Source organism: Anolis sagrei, chromosome 3 (genome assembly GCF_037176765.1).
Source record: "Anolis sagrei isolate rAnoSag1 chromosome 3, rAnoSag1.mat, whole genome shotgun sequence".
NCBI lineage: Eukaryota > Metazoa > Chordata > Lepidosauria > Squamata > Dactyloidae > Anolis > Anolis sagrei.
Genome location: NC_090023.1, coordinates 262,501,224 through 262,517,974, shown reverse-complemented (window position 1 = coordinate 262,517,974; position 16,751 = coordinate 262,501,224). Strand labels below are relative to the sequence as shown.

The 16,751-nt window shown below is 44.6% G+C and overlaps 1 protein-coding gene across 6 annotated transcripts in view; it reads left to right on the top strand.

Moving 5' to 3' along the window:
* Positions 1–16,751, top strand: part of EIF4G1 (eukaryotic translation initiation factor 4 gamma 1) — a 141,445-nt gene that overhangs the window by 34,693 nt on the left and 90,001 nt on the right. For 3 of the 6 annotated variants that reach the window (XM_060767406.2, XM_060767405.2, XM_060767404.2), the window contains exons 3-4: positions 11,410–11,518; positions 11,880–11,969. In XM_060767406.2, the coding sequence (XP_060623389.2) occupies positions 11,444–11,518; positions 11,880–11,969 (165 nt within the window). In that variant the 5' untranslated portion in view covers positions 11,410–11,443. Of the gene's footprint in view, positions 1–6,785; positions 7,001–11,409; positions 11,519–11,879; positions 11,970–12,439; positions 12,473–16,751 lie in introns of those variants that run through there. The other 3 variants (XM_060767401.2, XM_060767402.2, XM_060767403.2) reach the window with 2 other exon arrangements.

Genomic DNA, 16,751 nt, shown 5'->3' with positions numbered 1-16,751 from the left:
GGAGTGTGGTGAAGGCTCCTTCTTTGGAGGCTTTGAAACAGAGGCTGGATGGCCATCTGTCAGGAGTGCTTTGAATGCAATACTCCTGCTTCTTGGCAGGGGGTTGGACTGGATGGCCCATGAGGTCTCTTCCAACTCTATGATTCTATGATTCTTCCTAAACTGTCTGGCTATTGACTAGAACAGGTTCCGCCCCTTTAAAGGAAGTGCCCTTGGTTCCTGAGAAACCAACTGGGAAATCCCCCTCTGCCTTCACCAAAAATGTTCCTTTTCATTGGGAACATTGTCTTGTTTAGTATAATCGTTCTGGAATAACTTCTGCAGATATGTCATGTGCAGCTTACTTTGAATGGAGCTTGGATGTGCACTGTTGAGAAAGTCACTAATTATACAAATACCTTTGGGAACCCCTCCTATACTTTTGTGATAGATCAATTCATTGCACCTAGTCATCACCTTAATCTGCACCAAGTTCTAATATCTGGTGATCCAGTCCTTGAGACTGTGATTCTGTGATTCAGCAAGGTCAGGAGCATTTGGCCAGCCTCAGGCGGCCCTTGGCTTTATGTGCATGGGAAAAACCAGCCGCAGTCCCTGCTCAGAATAGCTTGTGTTGTTATAAAATCTTTACTGTGACACCGAGGTTTATACCGCATGCGTTGGGAAACTTCTGGTGGTGTGGGGTTCGCTGATTTGTCCCCTTTTCCAGAGGTGACAAATGAATCCTGATGTCCCACTTTCTTCCCTTCCCCCAGAAAAGGGAATGTATATTATTTTTGGTTTTAATGGCCTTTATTAAAGGTAAAGGTTTCCCCTGACATTAAGTCTAGTCGTGTTCAACCATGAGGGGTGGTGCTCATCTCAATTTTTAGAGTCGGTGTTGTCCATAGATACCTCCAAGGTCATGTGGCCAGCATGACTGCATGAAGTGCCATTACCTTCCCATCGAAGCAGTACCTATTTATCTACTCACATTTGCATGTTTTTGAACTGCTAGGTTGGCAGAAGCTGGGCCTAAGAGCGGGAGCTCACCCTGCTCCCCGAATTTTTGTAATGATTTTGAGGGGTTTTTCTGTATATAGAACCTTTCTTCTTATTATATTTATTTGTACCTTGCTTTTCTTCCAATAATGGGACTCAAGATGGCTAACAACATTTTAATAACAATACGAAATTTTTGATAGAGGTATAAATATGCAAGTTCATTACAGGCAATTAAACAATATAAAGCGTTGAACCTGAAAAACATAAAAATCAATTAAAATATTTATACCAATAATAAAACTGGAGAACGTCACTGAAAGATGTGTTTCCGTTTCCAATAGTGCATTGACAAAAGTATATTTTTGGTTGCTGATAGGAGGAGAGCACGGAGGAAGCCATCTTGGTCTTCCTTTGGGGAGGTATTCCAAAGATTGGGAGGAGACACCCAGAAGGTCCTGATTAAATGAGGGCCCCAGCAGATGATCTGAAAGCCCTAATGAGCTCCATGCAGTATTATTATTATTATTATTATTATTATTATTATTATTAATCGTCATCATCATCATTGTCTTCGTCCTTATCCTTCCAACAACTTTGTAAAGTAGGCCTGGATTGCGGTGAGTTTTCTGTGAAAGCCTTCAACAACACATAGACGTGGATTGTTATCCCTGTTTTAGATGTTAAAGGAGTGAAAGTGAAAATAAGAGACTTCCCTAAATCTAATAGGTTCAAATGCCAGGTGAGATTCTGGCCTTCAAACCTGGACACTTGACCCCTCCTTGACTACTGTGCAGGGGCAGTTTTCATAGGTACAGGTTGAGCATCCCTTATCCTGAATTCTGTTGTCTGAATTCGCAGAGGTCTCATCAGATCCCTCCTGTTGTGATGAATATTTCTTCACTCATTGAGTTATGAGGAGTATGGATAAGGATTAGTGAACAAGTTAGGTTTTCATAAATGGATTGGCCCCTAGCATTCGTAATCTTAAATTAATGTGACAGTGAATATAGCTTTGAACAAGCAGCCCAATCAGATCCTTGTGGCTATAGCTTTACATTTCCACATACACTCTGCTTTTTACAGTGTTTAACCTTCGAGGTGTTTGCTTAGGGCTGGCTTGTTTCTCTCTGGAAGACCTTGAATGGCTGACATCTTGAGTGCATGGGAAGCTTGACTGCGATATTTGCTGGCTCTTGGTGAAAGCCAGCTGTTGAGACTGAGCACCGTGTGATCCAGATATACCTTAGCCATGGATTGTTAGGCCACATTTTGTCTTTTTTTCAGTCATCCACACTGAGTTGCCTTCCTCTACTTTGGAAAAACATGTTCCAGTGCACATGCCTGTGAAGCATTGCATTCTTTCCTATGACGACTCTTCTCCTGAACTCTTTCCTAAATACTGGCATAAGCAAGGGCCAAGGAAGGAAGCACCTTCCTCTCAATTTAAGCAGCTACTACGAAAATAGTATTTTTACCATTTCTACAGCTTCCAAATGATGGTATGAGCCTGCACAAGTCAGTGGGGAAATTTTTGCAAACTCCTTTCAGGTCAACGTTGACTCATTTCAAATGCTTTTGTGTTGTTGTACTCCGAGTGAAGGTTCACTATGACCTGGGACTGTGCCTTTTTTTACTGCAACTTCCAGAATTCTCAGCACAGCTATTGGACTTGGCAAGTCACAGTTCCCCAAAATCAACTTTTTGTGCTTTTCTGGCTGGGAAAATAAAGCCAAACTTTCCCCTGTCTCAATGACTTGTTGGGGAAAATGGCAAAATAAACTCCCAGTAAATAAAATAGACAAGCTCCCAATAGGTTCCTTAGACAACAGAAAACCCCAGCTATATCGCAACATGCTAAAGAAACTGGAACAAAACGGAATAACAAAGATTGAGGACTTACTAAAACCAGACGGGACTGTAATTCAATGGGAGGAAATAAAAGATAAATGCGGGCATGGAAATTGGTTACAGTGGGGAGGGCTGTCTAAAAAGCTAATAGAATTGAAGAATAAGGAAACCTCAGAAACAAATCTCGACAAAATAATAAAATGGAAAGTAGAGAGGGAGAAAGGAATCATGGGATTTATATATAACACAATCACCGAAATACAATACAACACAAAATCTACCCTAATAGAAGTCTGGAAGGAGGAATTAAGTTGCAGTGAGAGAGAAATAGACAATTGGATTAATTCAATCAATAAAATAAAACACCTAAAGATTAAAGAAATGCAACAAAAAATATTGACAAAATGGTACAGAACTCCTGTGCAACTGGCGCATATCACAAAAACGTGCCCAAAATTATGTTGGCACAACTGTGGTAAAATAGGAACATATGCCCACATGTGGTGGGAATGTGAAAAAATCCAAAAGTTCCAAGAAATAATCAGGAAAGAAATGGAGGAGCTATTAGGGATCAAGATAGAATGGAATAAGGCCCAATTTTTCACTCAGAAATTCGAAAATAAAGAGGAATATAAGGAAAGTGAGGAAATAATAAAATATATGATAGAGGGAATGAAAGCCTCAGTGGTCCTGGGCTGGAAAGACCACAAGAAATGGGATACAAAAACCTGGTACAAATATTTAGCAGATTACCTTCTTCAAGATTATATTAGCGAAAGGAAAAGTTACTATATGACGGGTCAAAGCAAAAAGACATGGAAAGCAAAATGGAAGGGTCTCATATATAGAATAAAGGGGAAAGATAAATATACGGTGTTGAACAAAACTATTCTCATGATAGAACAATTGTAATAAACACAGCTAAAGTATTTATTTGTTCCCGGGGGGAGGTGGGGGGTGCTGGTGGCGGGATTGGGGAAAAAACTGGTATTTTGTATGTTATTTTCAAAGATGGTATGTTTCTATGTATTATACAATAATAATAATAATAATAAAAAAAAGAAAAACAAACAAAAAAAAAACTTTCCCCTGTCTCAGTGTGTACTTGGGACGAAGTTGAACTAGTGAATGAGTTCTTTGTCCAAGTCACCTTAAGCAGGCTCTGTAAGTCAGTTGTTGTATATTTTAAGATTATCCGTAGCAACGCAATCCTATCCGGGGATTGTAGTCCTTGTTTCACTCGTCTCTGTTTCATCCAGCATTTCACGTCCACTCTTGACACAGAGACCTTGCCATCTCCATGTCTGATTTCTCCCAACTCCTACTTGCTCAACAGTTTGGCAGCTCATTCCTTTGACCTTTGTGAACTGCCTTTTCTAATTTCTGAACAGGGAGGCCTCGGGCATACTTCTGATTTGGATCTCCCTCAGTGGAAGACTGGTAGATGTGAAGGGTCCATCAAATGCAAGGCAGTTTTGAGGGGTCGTTCCCCCTTGTTTGCAGGGTGCCCTTTGTATGGGGGCTGTTTACACTTGATCTGTCTCCATGAGTTATTTGTAATGCCCCTGATTAGGGCTGGGTTAATTCAGGTGTATGTTGTACCCCTTTTTGGCTCCTGTACCTTGCCCCATCCTGTTTGTAAATCCTTCAAGGAGATAATCTTCTTTCTGAAACTTGGAAGATGTGTGTAATGATGTCACTCCACTTGTGCCTAGCCTGTGAAGCCTGTCAAGAACCTTGTGTATATGAGGCAAATGGAGGTGTTATTGTAGCGCAGTGGTTCTCAACCTGTGGGTCCCCAGGTGTTTTGGCCTACAACTCCCAGAAATCCCAGCCAGTTTACCAGTTGTTAGGTAACTGGTAACTGGTTTTTGGCCTTCAACGAAGGCCAAAAACATCTGGGGACCCACAGATTGAGAACCACTGTGGTAGCGGATTTCTCACAATGTTTAAATGGGGCTATGCAAAGATATAGAATGGGGGATGCCTGGCTCAAGAGCAGTACGTGTGAAAAAGATCTTGGAGTCCTCGTGGACAACAAGTTAAACATGAGCCAACAATGTGATGTGGCACAAAAAAAAGCCAATGGGATTTTGGCCCATTAATAGGAGCATAGTGTCTAGATCTAGGGAAGTAATGCTACCCCTCTATTCTGCTCTGGTTAGACCACACCTGGAATATTGTGTCCAGAGGAGGGCGACTAAAATGATCAAGAGTCTGGAGAACAAGCCCTATGAGGAGCGGCTTAAGGAGCTGGGCATGTTTAGCCTGAAGAAGAGAAGGCTGGAGAGGAGATATGATAGCCATGTATAAACATGTGAGAGGAAGCCACAGGGAGGAGGGAGCAAGATTGTTTTCTGCTTCCTTGGAGACAAGGACACAGAACAATGGTTTCAAACTACAAGAGAGGAGATTCCATCTGAACATGAGGAAGAACTTCCTGACTGTGAGAGCCGTTCAGCAGTGGAACTCTCTGCCCCGGAGTGTGGTGGAGGCTCCTTCTTTGGAAGCTTTTAAACGGGCTGGATGGCCATCTGTCGGGTGATTTGAATGCAATATTCCTGCTTCTTGGCAGGAGGTTGGACTGGATGGCCCATGAGGTCTCTTCCAACTCTTTGATCCTATGATTCTATGGTGGCGCGGCAGGTTACACTACTAAGTTGCAGAACCTGCTGATCGGAAGGTCAGCGGTTTGAATCTATGGATGGGGAGAACTCCCATCATTAGTCCTAGCATCTGCTAACATAGCAGTTCGAAAGCATGCAAATGTGAGTAGATCAATAGGTGCCACTTCAGTGGGAAGGTAATGGCGCTCTATGCAGTCATGCCAGCCACATAACCTTGGAGGTATCTATGGACAATGCTGGCTCTTTGGGATGAGCACCACCTCCCAGAGTTGGACACAACTCAGCTTAATATCAAGCGGAAACCTTTACCTGTACTTTAAAAGTCCAGTTAGTTTTTTGGCCTATAACTTGTAGAATCTCCCAGCCAGTATAACCAGCGATGGCTATGGAGAATTGCAATCTGAGAGTAAATTTCTCCCACGTCCACTGTATTTTGTGTGTAACTTGCTGAGGGCACTGTGGTCTTTTGTTATGCATCTTTGTAATTGCAGCAGGACTCACTGTCTGCTGCGGGCACCACTGTAGATGTATCCTTTGCCTGTAGCTTCCCTGATTACCACTTCTCCTTCATAAACTTGGATTCCTACTTTCCCAGTTGCCTTAAGTGTGTTTACCCCTTCTCCCTCTTGAGTCAAGCACTCAAATTTTATTGCCTATTACCCACTCCAGTTATTCTTTTTTTATTTCAAAACTGATCTGTGAGACATTCAGGTTGTGTAGAATGATAAGAGTTGGAAGAAACCCCAAAGACTTTCTGCCTGCCATTCAAGGATACACAAAGCACTCTTGGCTGAGAAGGAGGCTCCACCACGCACCCAGCCTTCCTCTTTCTCTTTGGAACAGGGTTAAGAAACCCCATGAAATTATTGGGGTTGCCATAAGTTGGCCACCGACCTGAAGGCAGCACGTACACACTCCTGACAGAGCGTGCTCTACAGGAAGACAAGGACTCCTGTGAGCATGAGCACGGTGGCATGGCGTGATAGATGGGCTCCTCCTGCCATCTATTTAGTGCAGGCTCTGGTAGCACAGATGGGTGTCTGTCTGTTTGGCCTTGGCTAGAGGAAAGACTCGGGCACAGCAGGGCTGGTTTGGCTGGGAGCTTGCCGGCCGGCCGGCTTTCCTTCCTCCCCCCCCCCCCCCAGCCCTTTCTCCTTCTGCGTGTGCTGTGCTCGGAGTGACTCAGGCATGTAGGCGTGGGATTTTCTCCGTCTGCTTTGGGCAGCGCTAGGGTCGAATGGCTGTGACTGTGGGTGGGGTTTTGGGTGCTCCCCGGTTCTTCTCCTCCTCGGCCTCCTCCGTCTCTCTCTCCTCTCCTCTCCCTGCCTCGGTGTCTCTGCAGTGCAGCAGTCTCTGCGATCTGACACCACGCCGGCAGCTCCCAAAGACACTCATGTTCCTGGCCTGGTGGGGGTGGGGGGGCTGCTCCCTGCCTTGCCCATGTTTGGCGAGCCCGACCCTCCCCGCTGCCGACAAAGTCTGTCAGATGAAAAGTCTCCGTGGCTCGTTAAACCACCGGCTGGGGGGTTTCCTACTTAGGGGTGAGTATTTTCCCTCTCTTTGGTTGGTATGTTTTCTATTCATGTGTAGAGTTGATGTTTTGGTTCTGAGAGAGGGCCACTTAAATTTCTGCGTTAACCAATTTGTCAAGACAAATTCAGAAGAGTTGAAACCGCCCCCCCCCCCCCCAAATATTGTTGAGGTTTGGCCCTGTCTTAAGAATGCATCGGCCTTTGCCTGGGGAAAGAGGTGTGTTTGGCCTGGAGCCGCCCTGAATAGCAAATTCACCAAGAATATTTGGGGCAGGGCAGCGAGAAGAGGGAATGACTTGCACTTTGCAGTGGCTTTCTCCCCAAACCATGTGGCTGCCTTGGCTGTCTTCTGAAAAAGATTCAGACACAGTTTGGGGGTGTCTGAGGCTAACTCTGGTGTTCCTAAACTGCACTCAAGATGGTGCAAATTGATTCCCCTCCGTCTTTGGCTTTAGTTTTTGGAGATGGTTCTCCTGTCTCTACTTGAGGGACTTCTCACTTTACTTCCAGATTGGCTTCTATTATTGAGTCTGAAAATGCAGTGCCATTGGGGTGGTGTCCCTCGATAGGCCAGGCCTTATAGCACCATGTGGAGTTACTTCCTGTAGGAAGGACTGCGGTGTTTGTGTGCCCCCCTCCCACTTTGCCTCTATGCGATGCTGTGCTGACTACTTCGAATGAGGCAGAAGATTTTAGGAATCTGTACAGTTGTGGTGCTGTGTCTGCTCTTCAAATCCATACACACTGAAAGAGACATACATTCAATGCTTGTTAAAACTATAAACGAGAAATTCCATTGAATACTGGGAGATGATTTATAAAAATCTTGATAACTATAGCCTTGAGTGGAAGTGAAGAAATTGCCAGCATCATTTCTCCCCTTCCTCCAATCCATTCCCATTTCAGCTTCATTGCTGTACTCTCTGAGCTCTGAGGGTGTGTACGTGCCTTCAAGTCACCTGTCAACTTATGACGATCCTATGAATTTCATCGGGTTTTCTTACGCAATGAGTTGGTTTTTCCAGTTCTATCCTCTGAAATACAGCTTGTAGCATCTAGTATTTGCTCGCAGTTTCCCATTCGTGTACTAAGCAGGGTTGACCCTGCTTAGCTTTCTTTAAGGTGCCTTTAAGATATTTAGGCACTGAAGTGAGATCCTTCCTGCACCATACTTAGGTCTCATCCAGAAAAAGTCTAGAACTAGAATGGCACAGAAGTCCTTCTGGATTTCTCTGTCTATGGGTTTTTCTTCGACTTTGCATATGTTGTCTTTTCGTGCCCCAGGTTTATGTAGCTTGAAATGCTGACAGCTGCAACCCAAGGGTCAGGTTACAGCAGGGCTGTCGAACTCTTGTGGAGGGACCTTACATTGCCCTGCCTTGGTGCCCCTCCCTCCCCTTCCTAGTCCGAGCTCTACAGTGCTATGCAGGGCACTGCCCCCCCCCCCAATGCAGACCCAAAGGGCTCAATTTCTGCAACATTTCACAGGATGGCTGTTTGCTGCTGGCCACCATGCAGCCATTCCCCTTGACCTGTTAGTCTTGCCTTTCCACCGTAACCTGTTTGTAGGCCTGTTCTTACTGAAATGAGGTCTGCTAATGTTCAGGAAGTTTCTAAACACACTTGTCCCAAGCAGTTCCTTCTAACCCTAACTTTGGCTGATAGGTTTGTGGCTGTCTAGCTTGTATGCTCATTGGCTTAGGTACTTCTGTGCCCTCCTTTATCGTAGCTGGATTTCTCAAATGGTGGGAATGTTTTCTTAGTGACTCAGCTAGTTACATCTGGAAGCCTAGATTGAAGAAAAACTTGTATGCAACAACAACAACAACAACTCTGTGGCCCAAATGATTTGTTGGAACTTATGTCAAAGAATTGGTCACAAGTACCACCTACCAGCAGAATTGGTGGGATCATAAACGTGCAAAAATAGTAAAAAAGCGATCATGCCAAAATACTGCAGGACTTTCGAATCCAGACTGACAAAGTTTTGGAACACAATACACCAGACATCACAATTGTGGAAAAGAAAAAAGTTTGGATTATTGATGTTGCCATGCCGGGTGACAGTCGCATTGAGCAAAAACAACAGGAAAAACTCAGTCGTTATCAGGACCTCAAAATGGAACTGCAAAGGCTCTGGCATAAACCAGTCCAGGTGGTCCCAGTGGTCATTGGCACGCTGGGTGCCATGCCAAAAGATCTCAGCCGGCATTTGGAAACAATAAACATTGACAAAATCACGATCTGTCAACTGCAAAAGGCCACCTTTCTTGGATCTGCACGGATCATTCGAAAATACATCATACAGTTCTAGACGCTTGGAAAGTGTTCAACCTGTGATTTTGTGATACAAAATCCAGCATATATATCTCGTTTGCTGTGACATATTGTGTTTTTGTGTCAGAATAATAATAATAATAATAAACTTCATTTCTAGACTGCACCTCTCTCCCGAAAGGGTCTTAGGGTGGTTTACAGCACAAAAACAGGCAAAGATTCAATGTCTTACAAAGTAACAAAAACATCAGGAATAATACAAAATAATAAAATAAACTTGTAATAAAAATAAATGTTGGGGGATAAACCAATTAGACAATAAACTAGGACGTGTAAACATTAAACATATATCATTAAAAACAAACATGAATGGTATATGAAATGGCTAACACAGGTGTTTAATAAAATGCATCACAGCCATCATATAGTGCATATGAGTTCGCCCGTGTTCCGATGGAATAGTATCTTAGTCCTCCTCCTCTCCATATACTAAAGTGCATAAGTGCATCTTCAAAAGTTTCTTAAAGGAGAGGATGGTGGGAGTTTCTTTAGGTAGGGAGTTCCATAGACGGGGAGCGATCATGGAGAAGGCCCCCTCTCTTGTTCCCACCAACCGTGCTTGAGATAGGGGTGGGACTGAGAGCAGGGCCTCCTCTGCTGACCGCAGTGCACGGGATGGTATATATAGGGAGATGCGATTTGATAAAAAGCCAAACTGTTTAGGGCTTCAGCATCTCAAGAACATGGGAAGGATATAACAAGTGGGTTTGTGCACCTGGTATGGAGGAGGTTGTAGTCGTCCATTTATCTCATACGGACACCCCTGGTTTGGGGTTCTCAGAATGATTTCCTGATGTAGCCACATGGACATCTACATTCATATTTTATACAGACTGTTTGAACATATCAGATGCCATAGTGATCACATTTGAGAAGCATATGGCTTTGATACTGATGATCTCGATCTTTCAGTGATGCTTCCATCCAAAGGCAAATGCTATGTGTTTCGTGACTATGCGCATACCAGCCTGCTGGGTATCTGTCTGCCAGGTCTTAATGACTGGGAGATCCTTCAATATAGTGCTGCTTTGTCTTCTGAAGCCTTGGGTGGAATCATTCTTTCACTTCTGGACATCTTTCGGATGGTTTGAGATTCACTTGGTGCTCCCCAGGGAACTCTTTATTTCAGCTATTACTTTGAAAGTGCAAATTCACAAAATGTTACGTCTCTAAATCAAATTGCCAATGTCATGGACAAAATTACCGAACTATATCTTTGCTGTGGAAGGCAGTTAGAATATGTTTGAAAGTTCTTAGAAGCAGGACATCTGGAAAAAAATGAGTAGGTATTTTTTTATAAGTGAATGAGATCTACTAGTTTATGGGAATGATGGAAACTAATCGAAGCTTAGAAGTCTTTCTCCTCTTTGTCTATTCTTAGTCTGCAAACAAGGTGGTCAGAAGCATGGCTGGCCTTATGTAATGAAATGCAAACAGATTCTTGGGAGGCAAAATCCCATGCTTCAATCTGTATGGAATGAATATGTCCAACTGCAGGCGAGCCATATATATTTTTGGACATTTTTTAATACAGTTTGTGTACATTAGAGGCTTGTACTGAAATGACTCTCCCAAGATTTATGGAGGCCATGATACTATTTTGTGAGTGTCACTGCAAGAATAAAGAGCATCTTCAGGTGAACGACAAGCCAAGGTGCCTTTTATATTAGATGTATGTTAAGTTCAAAAATATGGGGTTGGGGTGTGATGGAACAGGGGCGCTGAATGAAAGGAAATGAAAACACGTGCAAAAAATGCTATGGAGATGAAGTGGGCATTAGATCTTGGCTGGAGTCCTTTGGAATCCCTCTCATCCAAATTTTGCTTACATGAGCCCCTGTTCATTCTGTGCTCTGGCCTAATTTCTGTGGTTTGAGGAGGCTCTTCACATCTCAGGGCGCGTCCTGCTAAATTGATGTCCAAGTGACTGTCTCCACTTGTTTGGACTGCTTTCCCATGCTTGTAGGGTTCAATTTTAGGGCCGACTTGGTTCCGGTGAATTCTTGTCCCAAATGATTAGTTTGTGTGTGATTCCTCTTGTGTTTACTTTTTACAATGTCTGCCTTTCTCTGTTGGAACAGATAGCAAAGGGATCCTTATGCAGCAACACGTGAAATGAACAAAGCTCCACAACCCTCAGGAGGAACCCCATCAGCCCCACACCCTTCCCCTTCTCCTGGACTTCCACAGGTAAGGACTTTACACCCAGGGCTGCCTTGACTTTCACTCATGTGATGTTCACTACCTCACTTTCCTGTCCTGTCTCTTGCAGTTTGGGAGGAAGTTCCTCAGTTGCCCCAAATGTACATTTCTGCACTTCACTTGCTTTATGCTTGGGACTTGATTTTGCATAAGCATCTGTTCAGACAGTCTTAGAAATGGAGTTTGAACTGGACAGCCGTTTACATCCCTTCTGTTTAGGGAATGTTGCGCTTCAACCTGCCGTTATACTGCTAGCTGGAGGATTAATGAGATAGGAGGCCGGGGGTCGAAGCAGCTAAAGAAACCACTAATTTTCTCCCCTTTCTTTCTCCCCACTTCCCTATTTCAGCAAGCAGCATTTCCTCCTGGCCAGACGACACCTGTGGTTTTTAACCCAGCGCAAGCTACCCAAATGAATACGCCTTCCCAGCCTCGACAGGTAAGGATTGGGAAGTCGGATCACTGCTGGTGTGGCTCCAGCTGCTCTTGGGCCACCACACTCTCTTGAGGTGTCAGGCAGGCATTCCTTCATGTGCTGCCTGCCAAACAGGTTCTTCAGTCTTGCTGGTGGCTTGTAGAGGGGTTGCTGGGCACAAGGAGTCCTGCAGGCTAACTCAGTCCCCAGGCACTGCTGACTCTGCAGTCCTTCTTCTGCACATGCAAGGCGGGGATGTTGGTTTGCATGAGCACCTTGGAGCCAGCCATGGAGTCCGAGCTATGCTGGGAATTGCTCTGTCCTCACTTTGTCTGCTGGATCTTCACCAGCTAGGAGTGAGTGTGGGGTAAGAAGGGGCAGGCCAGTGAAGGAGCCCATGCTGGGAAATGAAGTGTGTGACATGGAGGGGTGGTGATACCTGTAACTGTCAGTGATGTTCTGCTCTTGTCTCCCCCCGCTCTTTCCTGTCTTAGTTTCCAGCAGGGCCTCGTGCTTTACATCAGCAGGTACTAACCCTTCTCTGCTCCCCTCACAGCATGCTGAATGCACTTCTGGGGAGGGGGGTGCAGCCACATTGGAGGCCTTGCTTTGGACACTGCAGGGAAATTGGCTAAAGGGTATAAGCTAGTGGTCATGCAGCCTGGCCTACAAGAAGGGAAAGGTGACGGCATGGGGTTTTTAAGAAGATGGGGCTGTGAAGTGCCCATTTTATGTTTGGCATGAAGGCACTGGGTAAAATTTGGCAAACTGCTCTATCTTCCCTGTTAAGATGATGATAATGATGATGATGAGGAGGAGGACAAATCTTCCAAATTTAGGGATTGAAGTGAGTAAATACATGTGCTACCCAAATATTAACGCCTACTTTTTTAAAGTGGGGCTATTTGGTTACTCCTCTGACCCTTTCAAGCTTAGATAACTTTTGGCACAGTGAATAAATCCAGTCAAAATGTCAATAAAACACAGAGAAGGGGATCTGTGGCATGAATGCCCAGCTGTAATGCAAAAATTGTCCCGTCTCTGAGAACTCCACAGAGAGTTGGGTGGGCTCAAAGTCAATTTGGCTGCCGTGTCCAAAGCAATAGTACCTTTCCCCCTTCCCTGTGACTTGCATGATGTCTGACTCATGGTGGCAGTGTCTCTGCTGCACTCTTTCTCATGCTTGGAAGGCACTACTTCTGCCTCTTTTGCTTCCCCATTTGGTATCACTCCCTTCCTTTTCCAATGGAATGAATTGCCTGTCCATGCTGAGGTCTGGTGTTTGAGCCATTCTGGAGCTGTCATTTTATTTCCCATTTCTCACCCCCACTCTGTATTGTCTCATGTGGAAGGGGGACTCAACTGTTGTTGGTATGTCCAGTGTGATTTGCTAATTGCTATCAAACTGCCTGATGCTTACAGGAAGGACTGGCCCATTCTGTTTTCATCTTACTCCAGACTCCATTGGTTGCAGCAGTCTCCATCATCTCTGCTCTGCCAGTTGCTCAGAGAGAGTGTTTAAGCCATGGGTGAGAGAGGAGGAAAAGGGAAAGAGGCAAGGCTTTGCCCTTCAGTGGGTTTTGGGAATGTTGGTTAATGTCAGCTTTAGGGAAGAACTAAAAGATTGGAGAGCTACATGGTGTGATAAGAGACATACACACACTTGCACACACTGCTCAATAAATGCTTTGTAGAACCCTTAATTTATTGACCTAACTTTCTACTTATCAATGTAAGCATTTTGAAAAGGTGTTGGCTTGGAGTCTGAATTTGTTTTCATTTTTCTCCCATGACTCCTTATTGATCTAACCTCATCAAAGGTGTTGTTTTTTTTTTTGTCGTGTCAGGAGCGACTTGAGAAACTGCAAGTCGCTTCTGGTGTGAGAGAATTGGCCATCTGCAAGGACGTTGCCCAGGGGACGCCCAGATAATTTGATGTTTTTATCATCCTTGTGGGAGGCTTCTCTCATGTCCCCACATGAGGAGCTGGAGCTGATAGAGGGAGCTCATCCGCCTCTCCCCGGATTTGAACCTGTGACCTATCGGTCTTCAGTCCTGCCGGCACAGGGGTTTAACCCACTGCGCCACCGCGGGCTCTTATCAAAGAGGGTGATAAAAGAGGCTTCCACTCAAGGTCTTGTCTGCCCTTTTTTCAAATGAGGTGGTTCTATTGCCATATCAAAAGGGCTGATTCTTTTTGCTTGTGGGTCTAATATGACATCCGTCTAAGCAGCCCAGGTCTACTACGTGCATCCTCCGAGAAACATCACCCCCTCAGCACCTGTCCTGCCTGTAGCTTATCAAGACTGTGCAAACAGAAAGGGCTGTGAATAAGAATTCATTGGTTCACATCTCGCCTCTGCCGTAATCTCAGCATGTGACCTTAGCAAAGCCACTATCTCTCAGTATCTGCCTGCTTGGGCTGGAGATACTGGCCTTAATCACAGAATTGTGCTGAGTATCACCAAGTTAATAATAAGCTCGAGATCTTACCTATACATGAAACATTTTAGGTATTGATTTTGAGTGCTTCTACCTTTCACTTTTTGGAAAATGAGTCCTTAAAAAATCATAGATCTTGTGGGCCATTTAGTCCTACCCTCTGCCAAGAAGCAGGAAAATCACATTCAAAGCACCCCTGACAGATGGCCTCATCATTCCATGTTGACAAAGTCTATAATCCAAAGGTGTCTGAAATCAAATATAGAATCATAGAATCAAAGAGTTGGAAGAGACCTCATGGGCCATCCAGTCCAACCCCCTGCCAAGAAGCAGGAATATTGAATTCAAATCTCCCCTGACAGATGGCCATCCAGCCTCTGTTTAAAAGCCTCCAAAGAAGGAGCCTCCACCACACTCCGGCGCAGAGAGTTCCACTGCTGAACAGCTCTCACCGTTAGGAGGTTCTTCCTCATATTCAGGTGGAATCTCCTTTCCTGTAGTTTGAAGCCATTGTTCTGTGTCCTAGTCTCAAGCTCAACAGAAAACAAGCTTGCTCCCTCCTCCCTCAGACTTCCCCTCACTTGTTTATACATGGCCCTCATCATGTCTCCTCTTAGCCTTCTCTTTTGCACGTTAAACTTGCCCAGCTATTATAATTGATTGCTCTCAGTCTAGATCTGTTGCTGCCACGGTTTCTTATGAAAGTCATTCTCGTACTTTTCTCTTTCTGGTATTTTGCATGTTAAGTCCCACAGACCCCAGTTAGCATTAGTACTAGTCAAGGATATTGGAAGATGAAGTCCACACCATTTGGCAGACCAAAGCTTCAGGGCCACTGTCTTGGGTGGTGCTAGGCTTTGTAGTGATTATTTTATGTGTTGCCTCTGTGCTTAGCACCCTAAAGAGCCACACAGCCAATAATACTTCAAAGTATCCCTGAAAGAAAGATGACTCTGGGTAGTAGCTCAGGGAGTACACCAACTTCCTAACATAGCTATGGGTGGCTGACGTGGCGTGCCCAACATTCATTGTCAGTGTTATTCTAAAACATGGTCACTGTTGACTTGCCATCCTACAGGTAGGCAATGCTCTCTTCCACCACTCTGCTTCCCAACGTGTTGAGATACAGATGTCTCAGAGAAAATCCATCAGCCAACCTCCCCTAGCCCTGTATTTAGGGACCTAGAAAGGGAGAAAATAAATTGAAGCATGCTTTACAAGAAGCCCTCCAGATTTTGAGGGATTAGGGTTGCAGGAGCCCCAGAAAAGTGAGGAAATTTTTGAAGAAAAAAACTCTACTTTTTTGTTTTGTTTTGAGAACACCTATAGGAATCTCCAGGTCATCCAGTGTTATTCTGTGAACAACTTCCAGTGCAAATATGACCAAGTTTGGCAAAGTCACAGTAATTCTGACCATGCAAGCTGGATGATTCTGAGAGTTGACATCCAAGAAACTAAGACCTCACTGCAATAGTTAAAACTACCTCTGAGGATGCTTGCCATAAATGCAGGCAAAATGTCAGGAAGGAATGCCTCTAGAACATGGCCATATAGCCCGAAAAAACCTACAACAATCCATCCAAGAAACTAACTTTCCCAAGCGTTGTTCTGCATGTATTTCATCGGGAGCTGAGGCTGATTCTTCTTCAGAGAGGAGTGTTCCTCCTTTCCAATGTCTTGAATAGTAGTTATTGAAAGGAGGAATCATAGAATAGAGTTGGAAGAGACCTCATGGGCCGTCCAGTACAACCCCCCTGCCAAGAAGCAGGAATATTGCATTCAAAGCACCCGTGACAGATGGCCATCCAGCCTCTGTTTAAAAGCGTCCAAAGAAGGAGCCTCCACCACACTCCGGGGCAGAGAGTTCCACTGTTGAACGGCTCTCACAGTCAGGAAGTTCTTCATGTTCAGATGGAATCTCCTTTCTTGTAGTTTGAAGCCATTGTTCCATGTCCTAGTCTCCAGGGAAGCAGAGAACAAGCTTGCTCCCTCCTCCCTGTGACTTCCTCTCACATATTTGTACATGGCTATCGTATCTCCTCTCCACCTTCTCTTCTTCAGGCTAAACATGCCCAGCTCCTTAAGCCGCTCCTCATAGGGCTTGTTCTCCAGACCCTTGATAATTTTAGTCGCCCTCCAGCTTGTCAATATCGCTCTTCAAATGTGATGCCCAGAATTAGACACAATATTCCAGGTGTGGTCTAATCAAGGTGGAATAGAGGGGTAGCATCACTTCCCTAGATCTAGACACTATGCTCCTATTGATGCAGGCCAAAATCCCATTGGCTTTTTTTGCATTGTTGGCTCATGTTTAACTTGTTGTCCACAAGGACTCCAAGATCTTTTTCACACGTACTGCTCTCG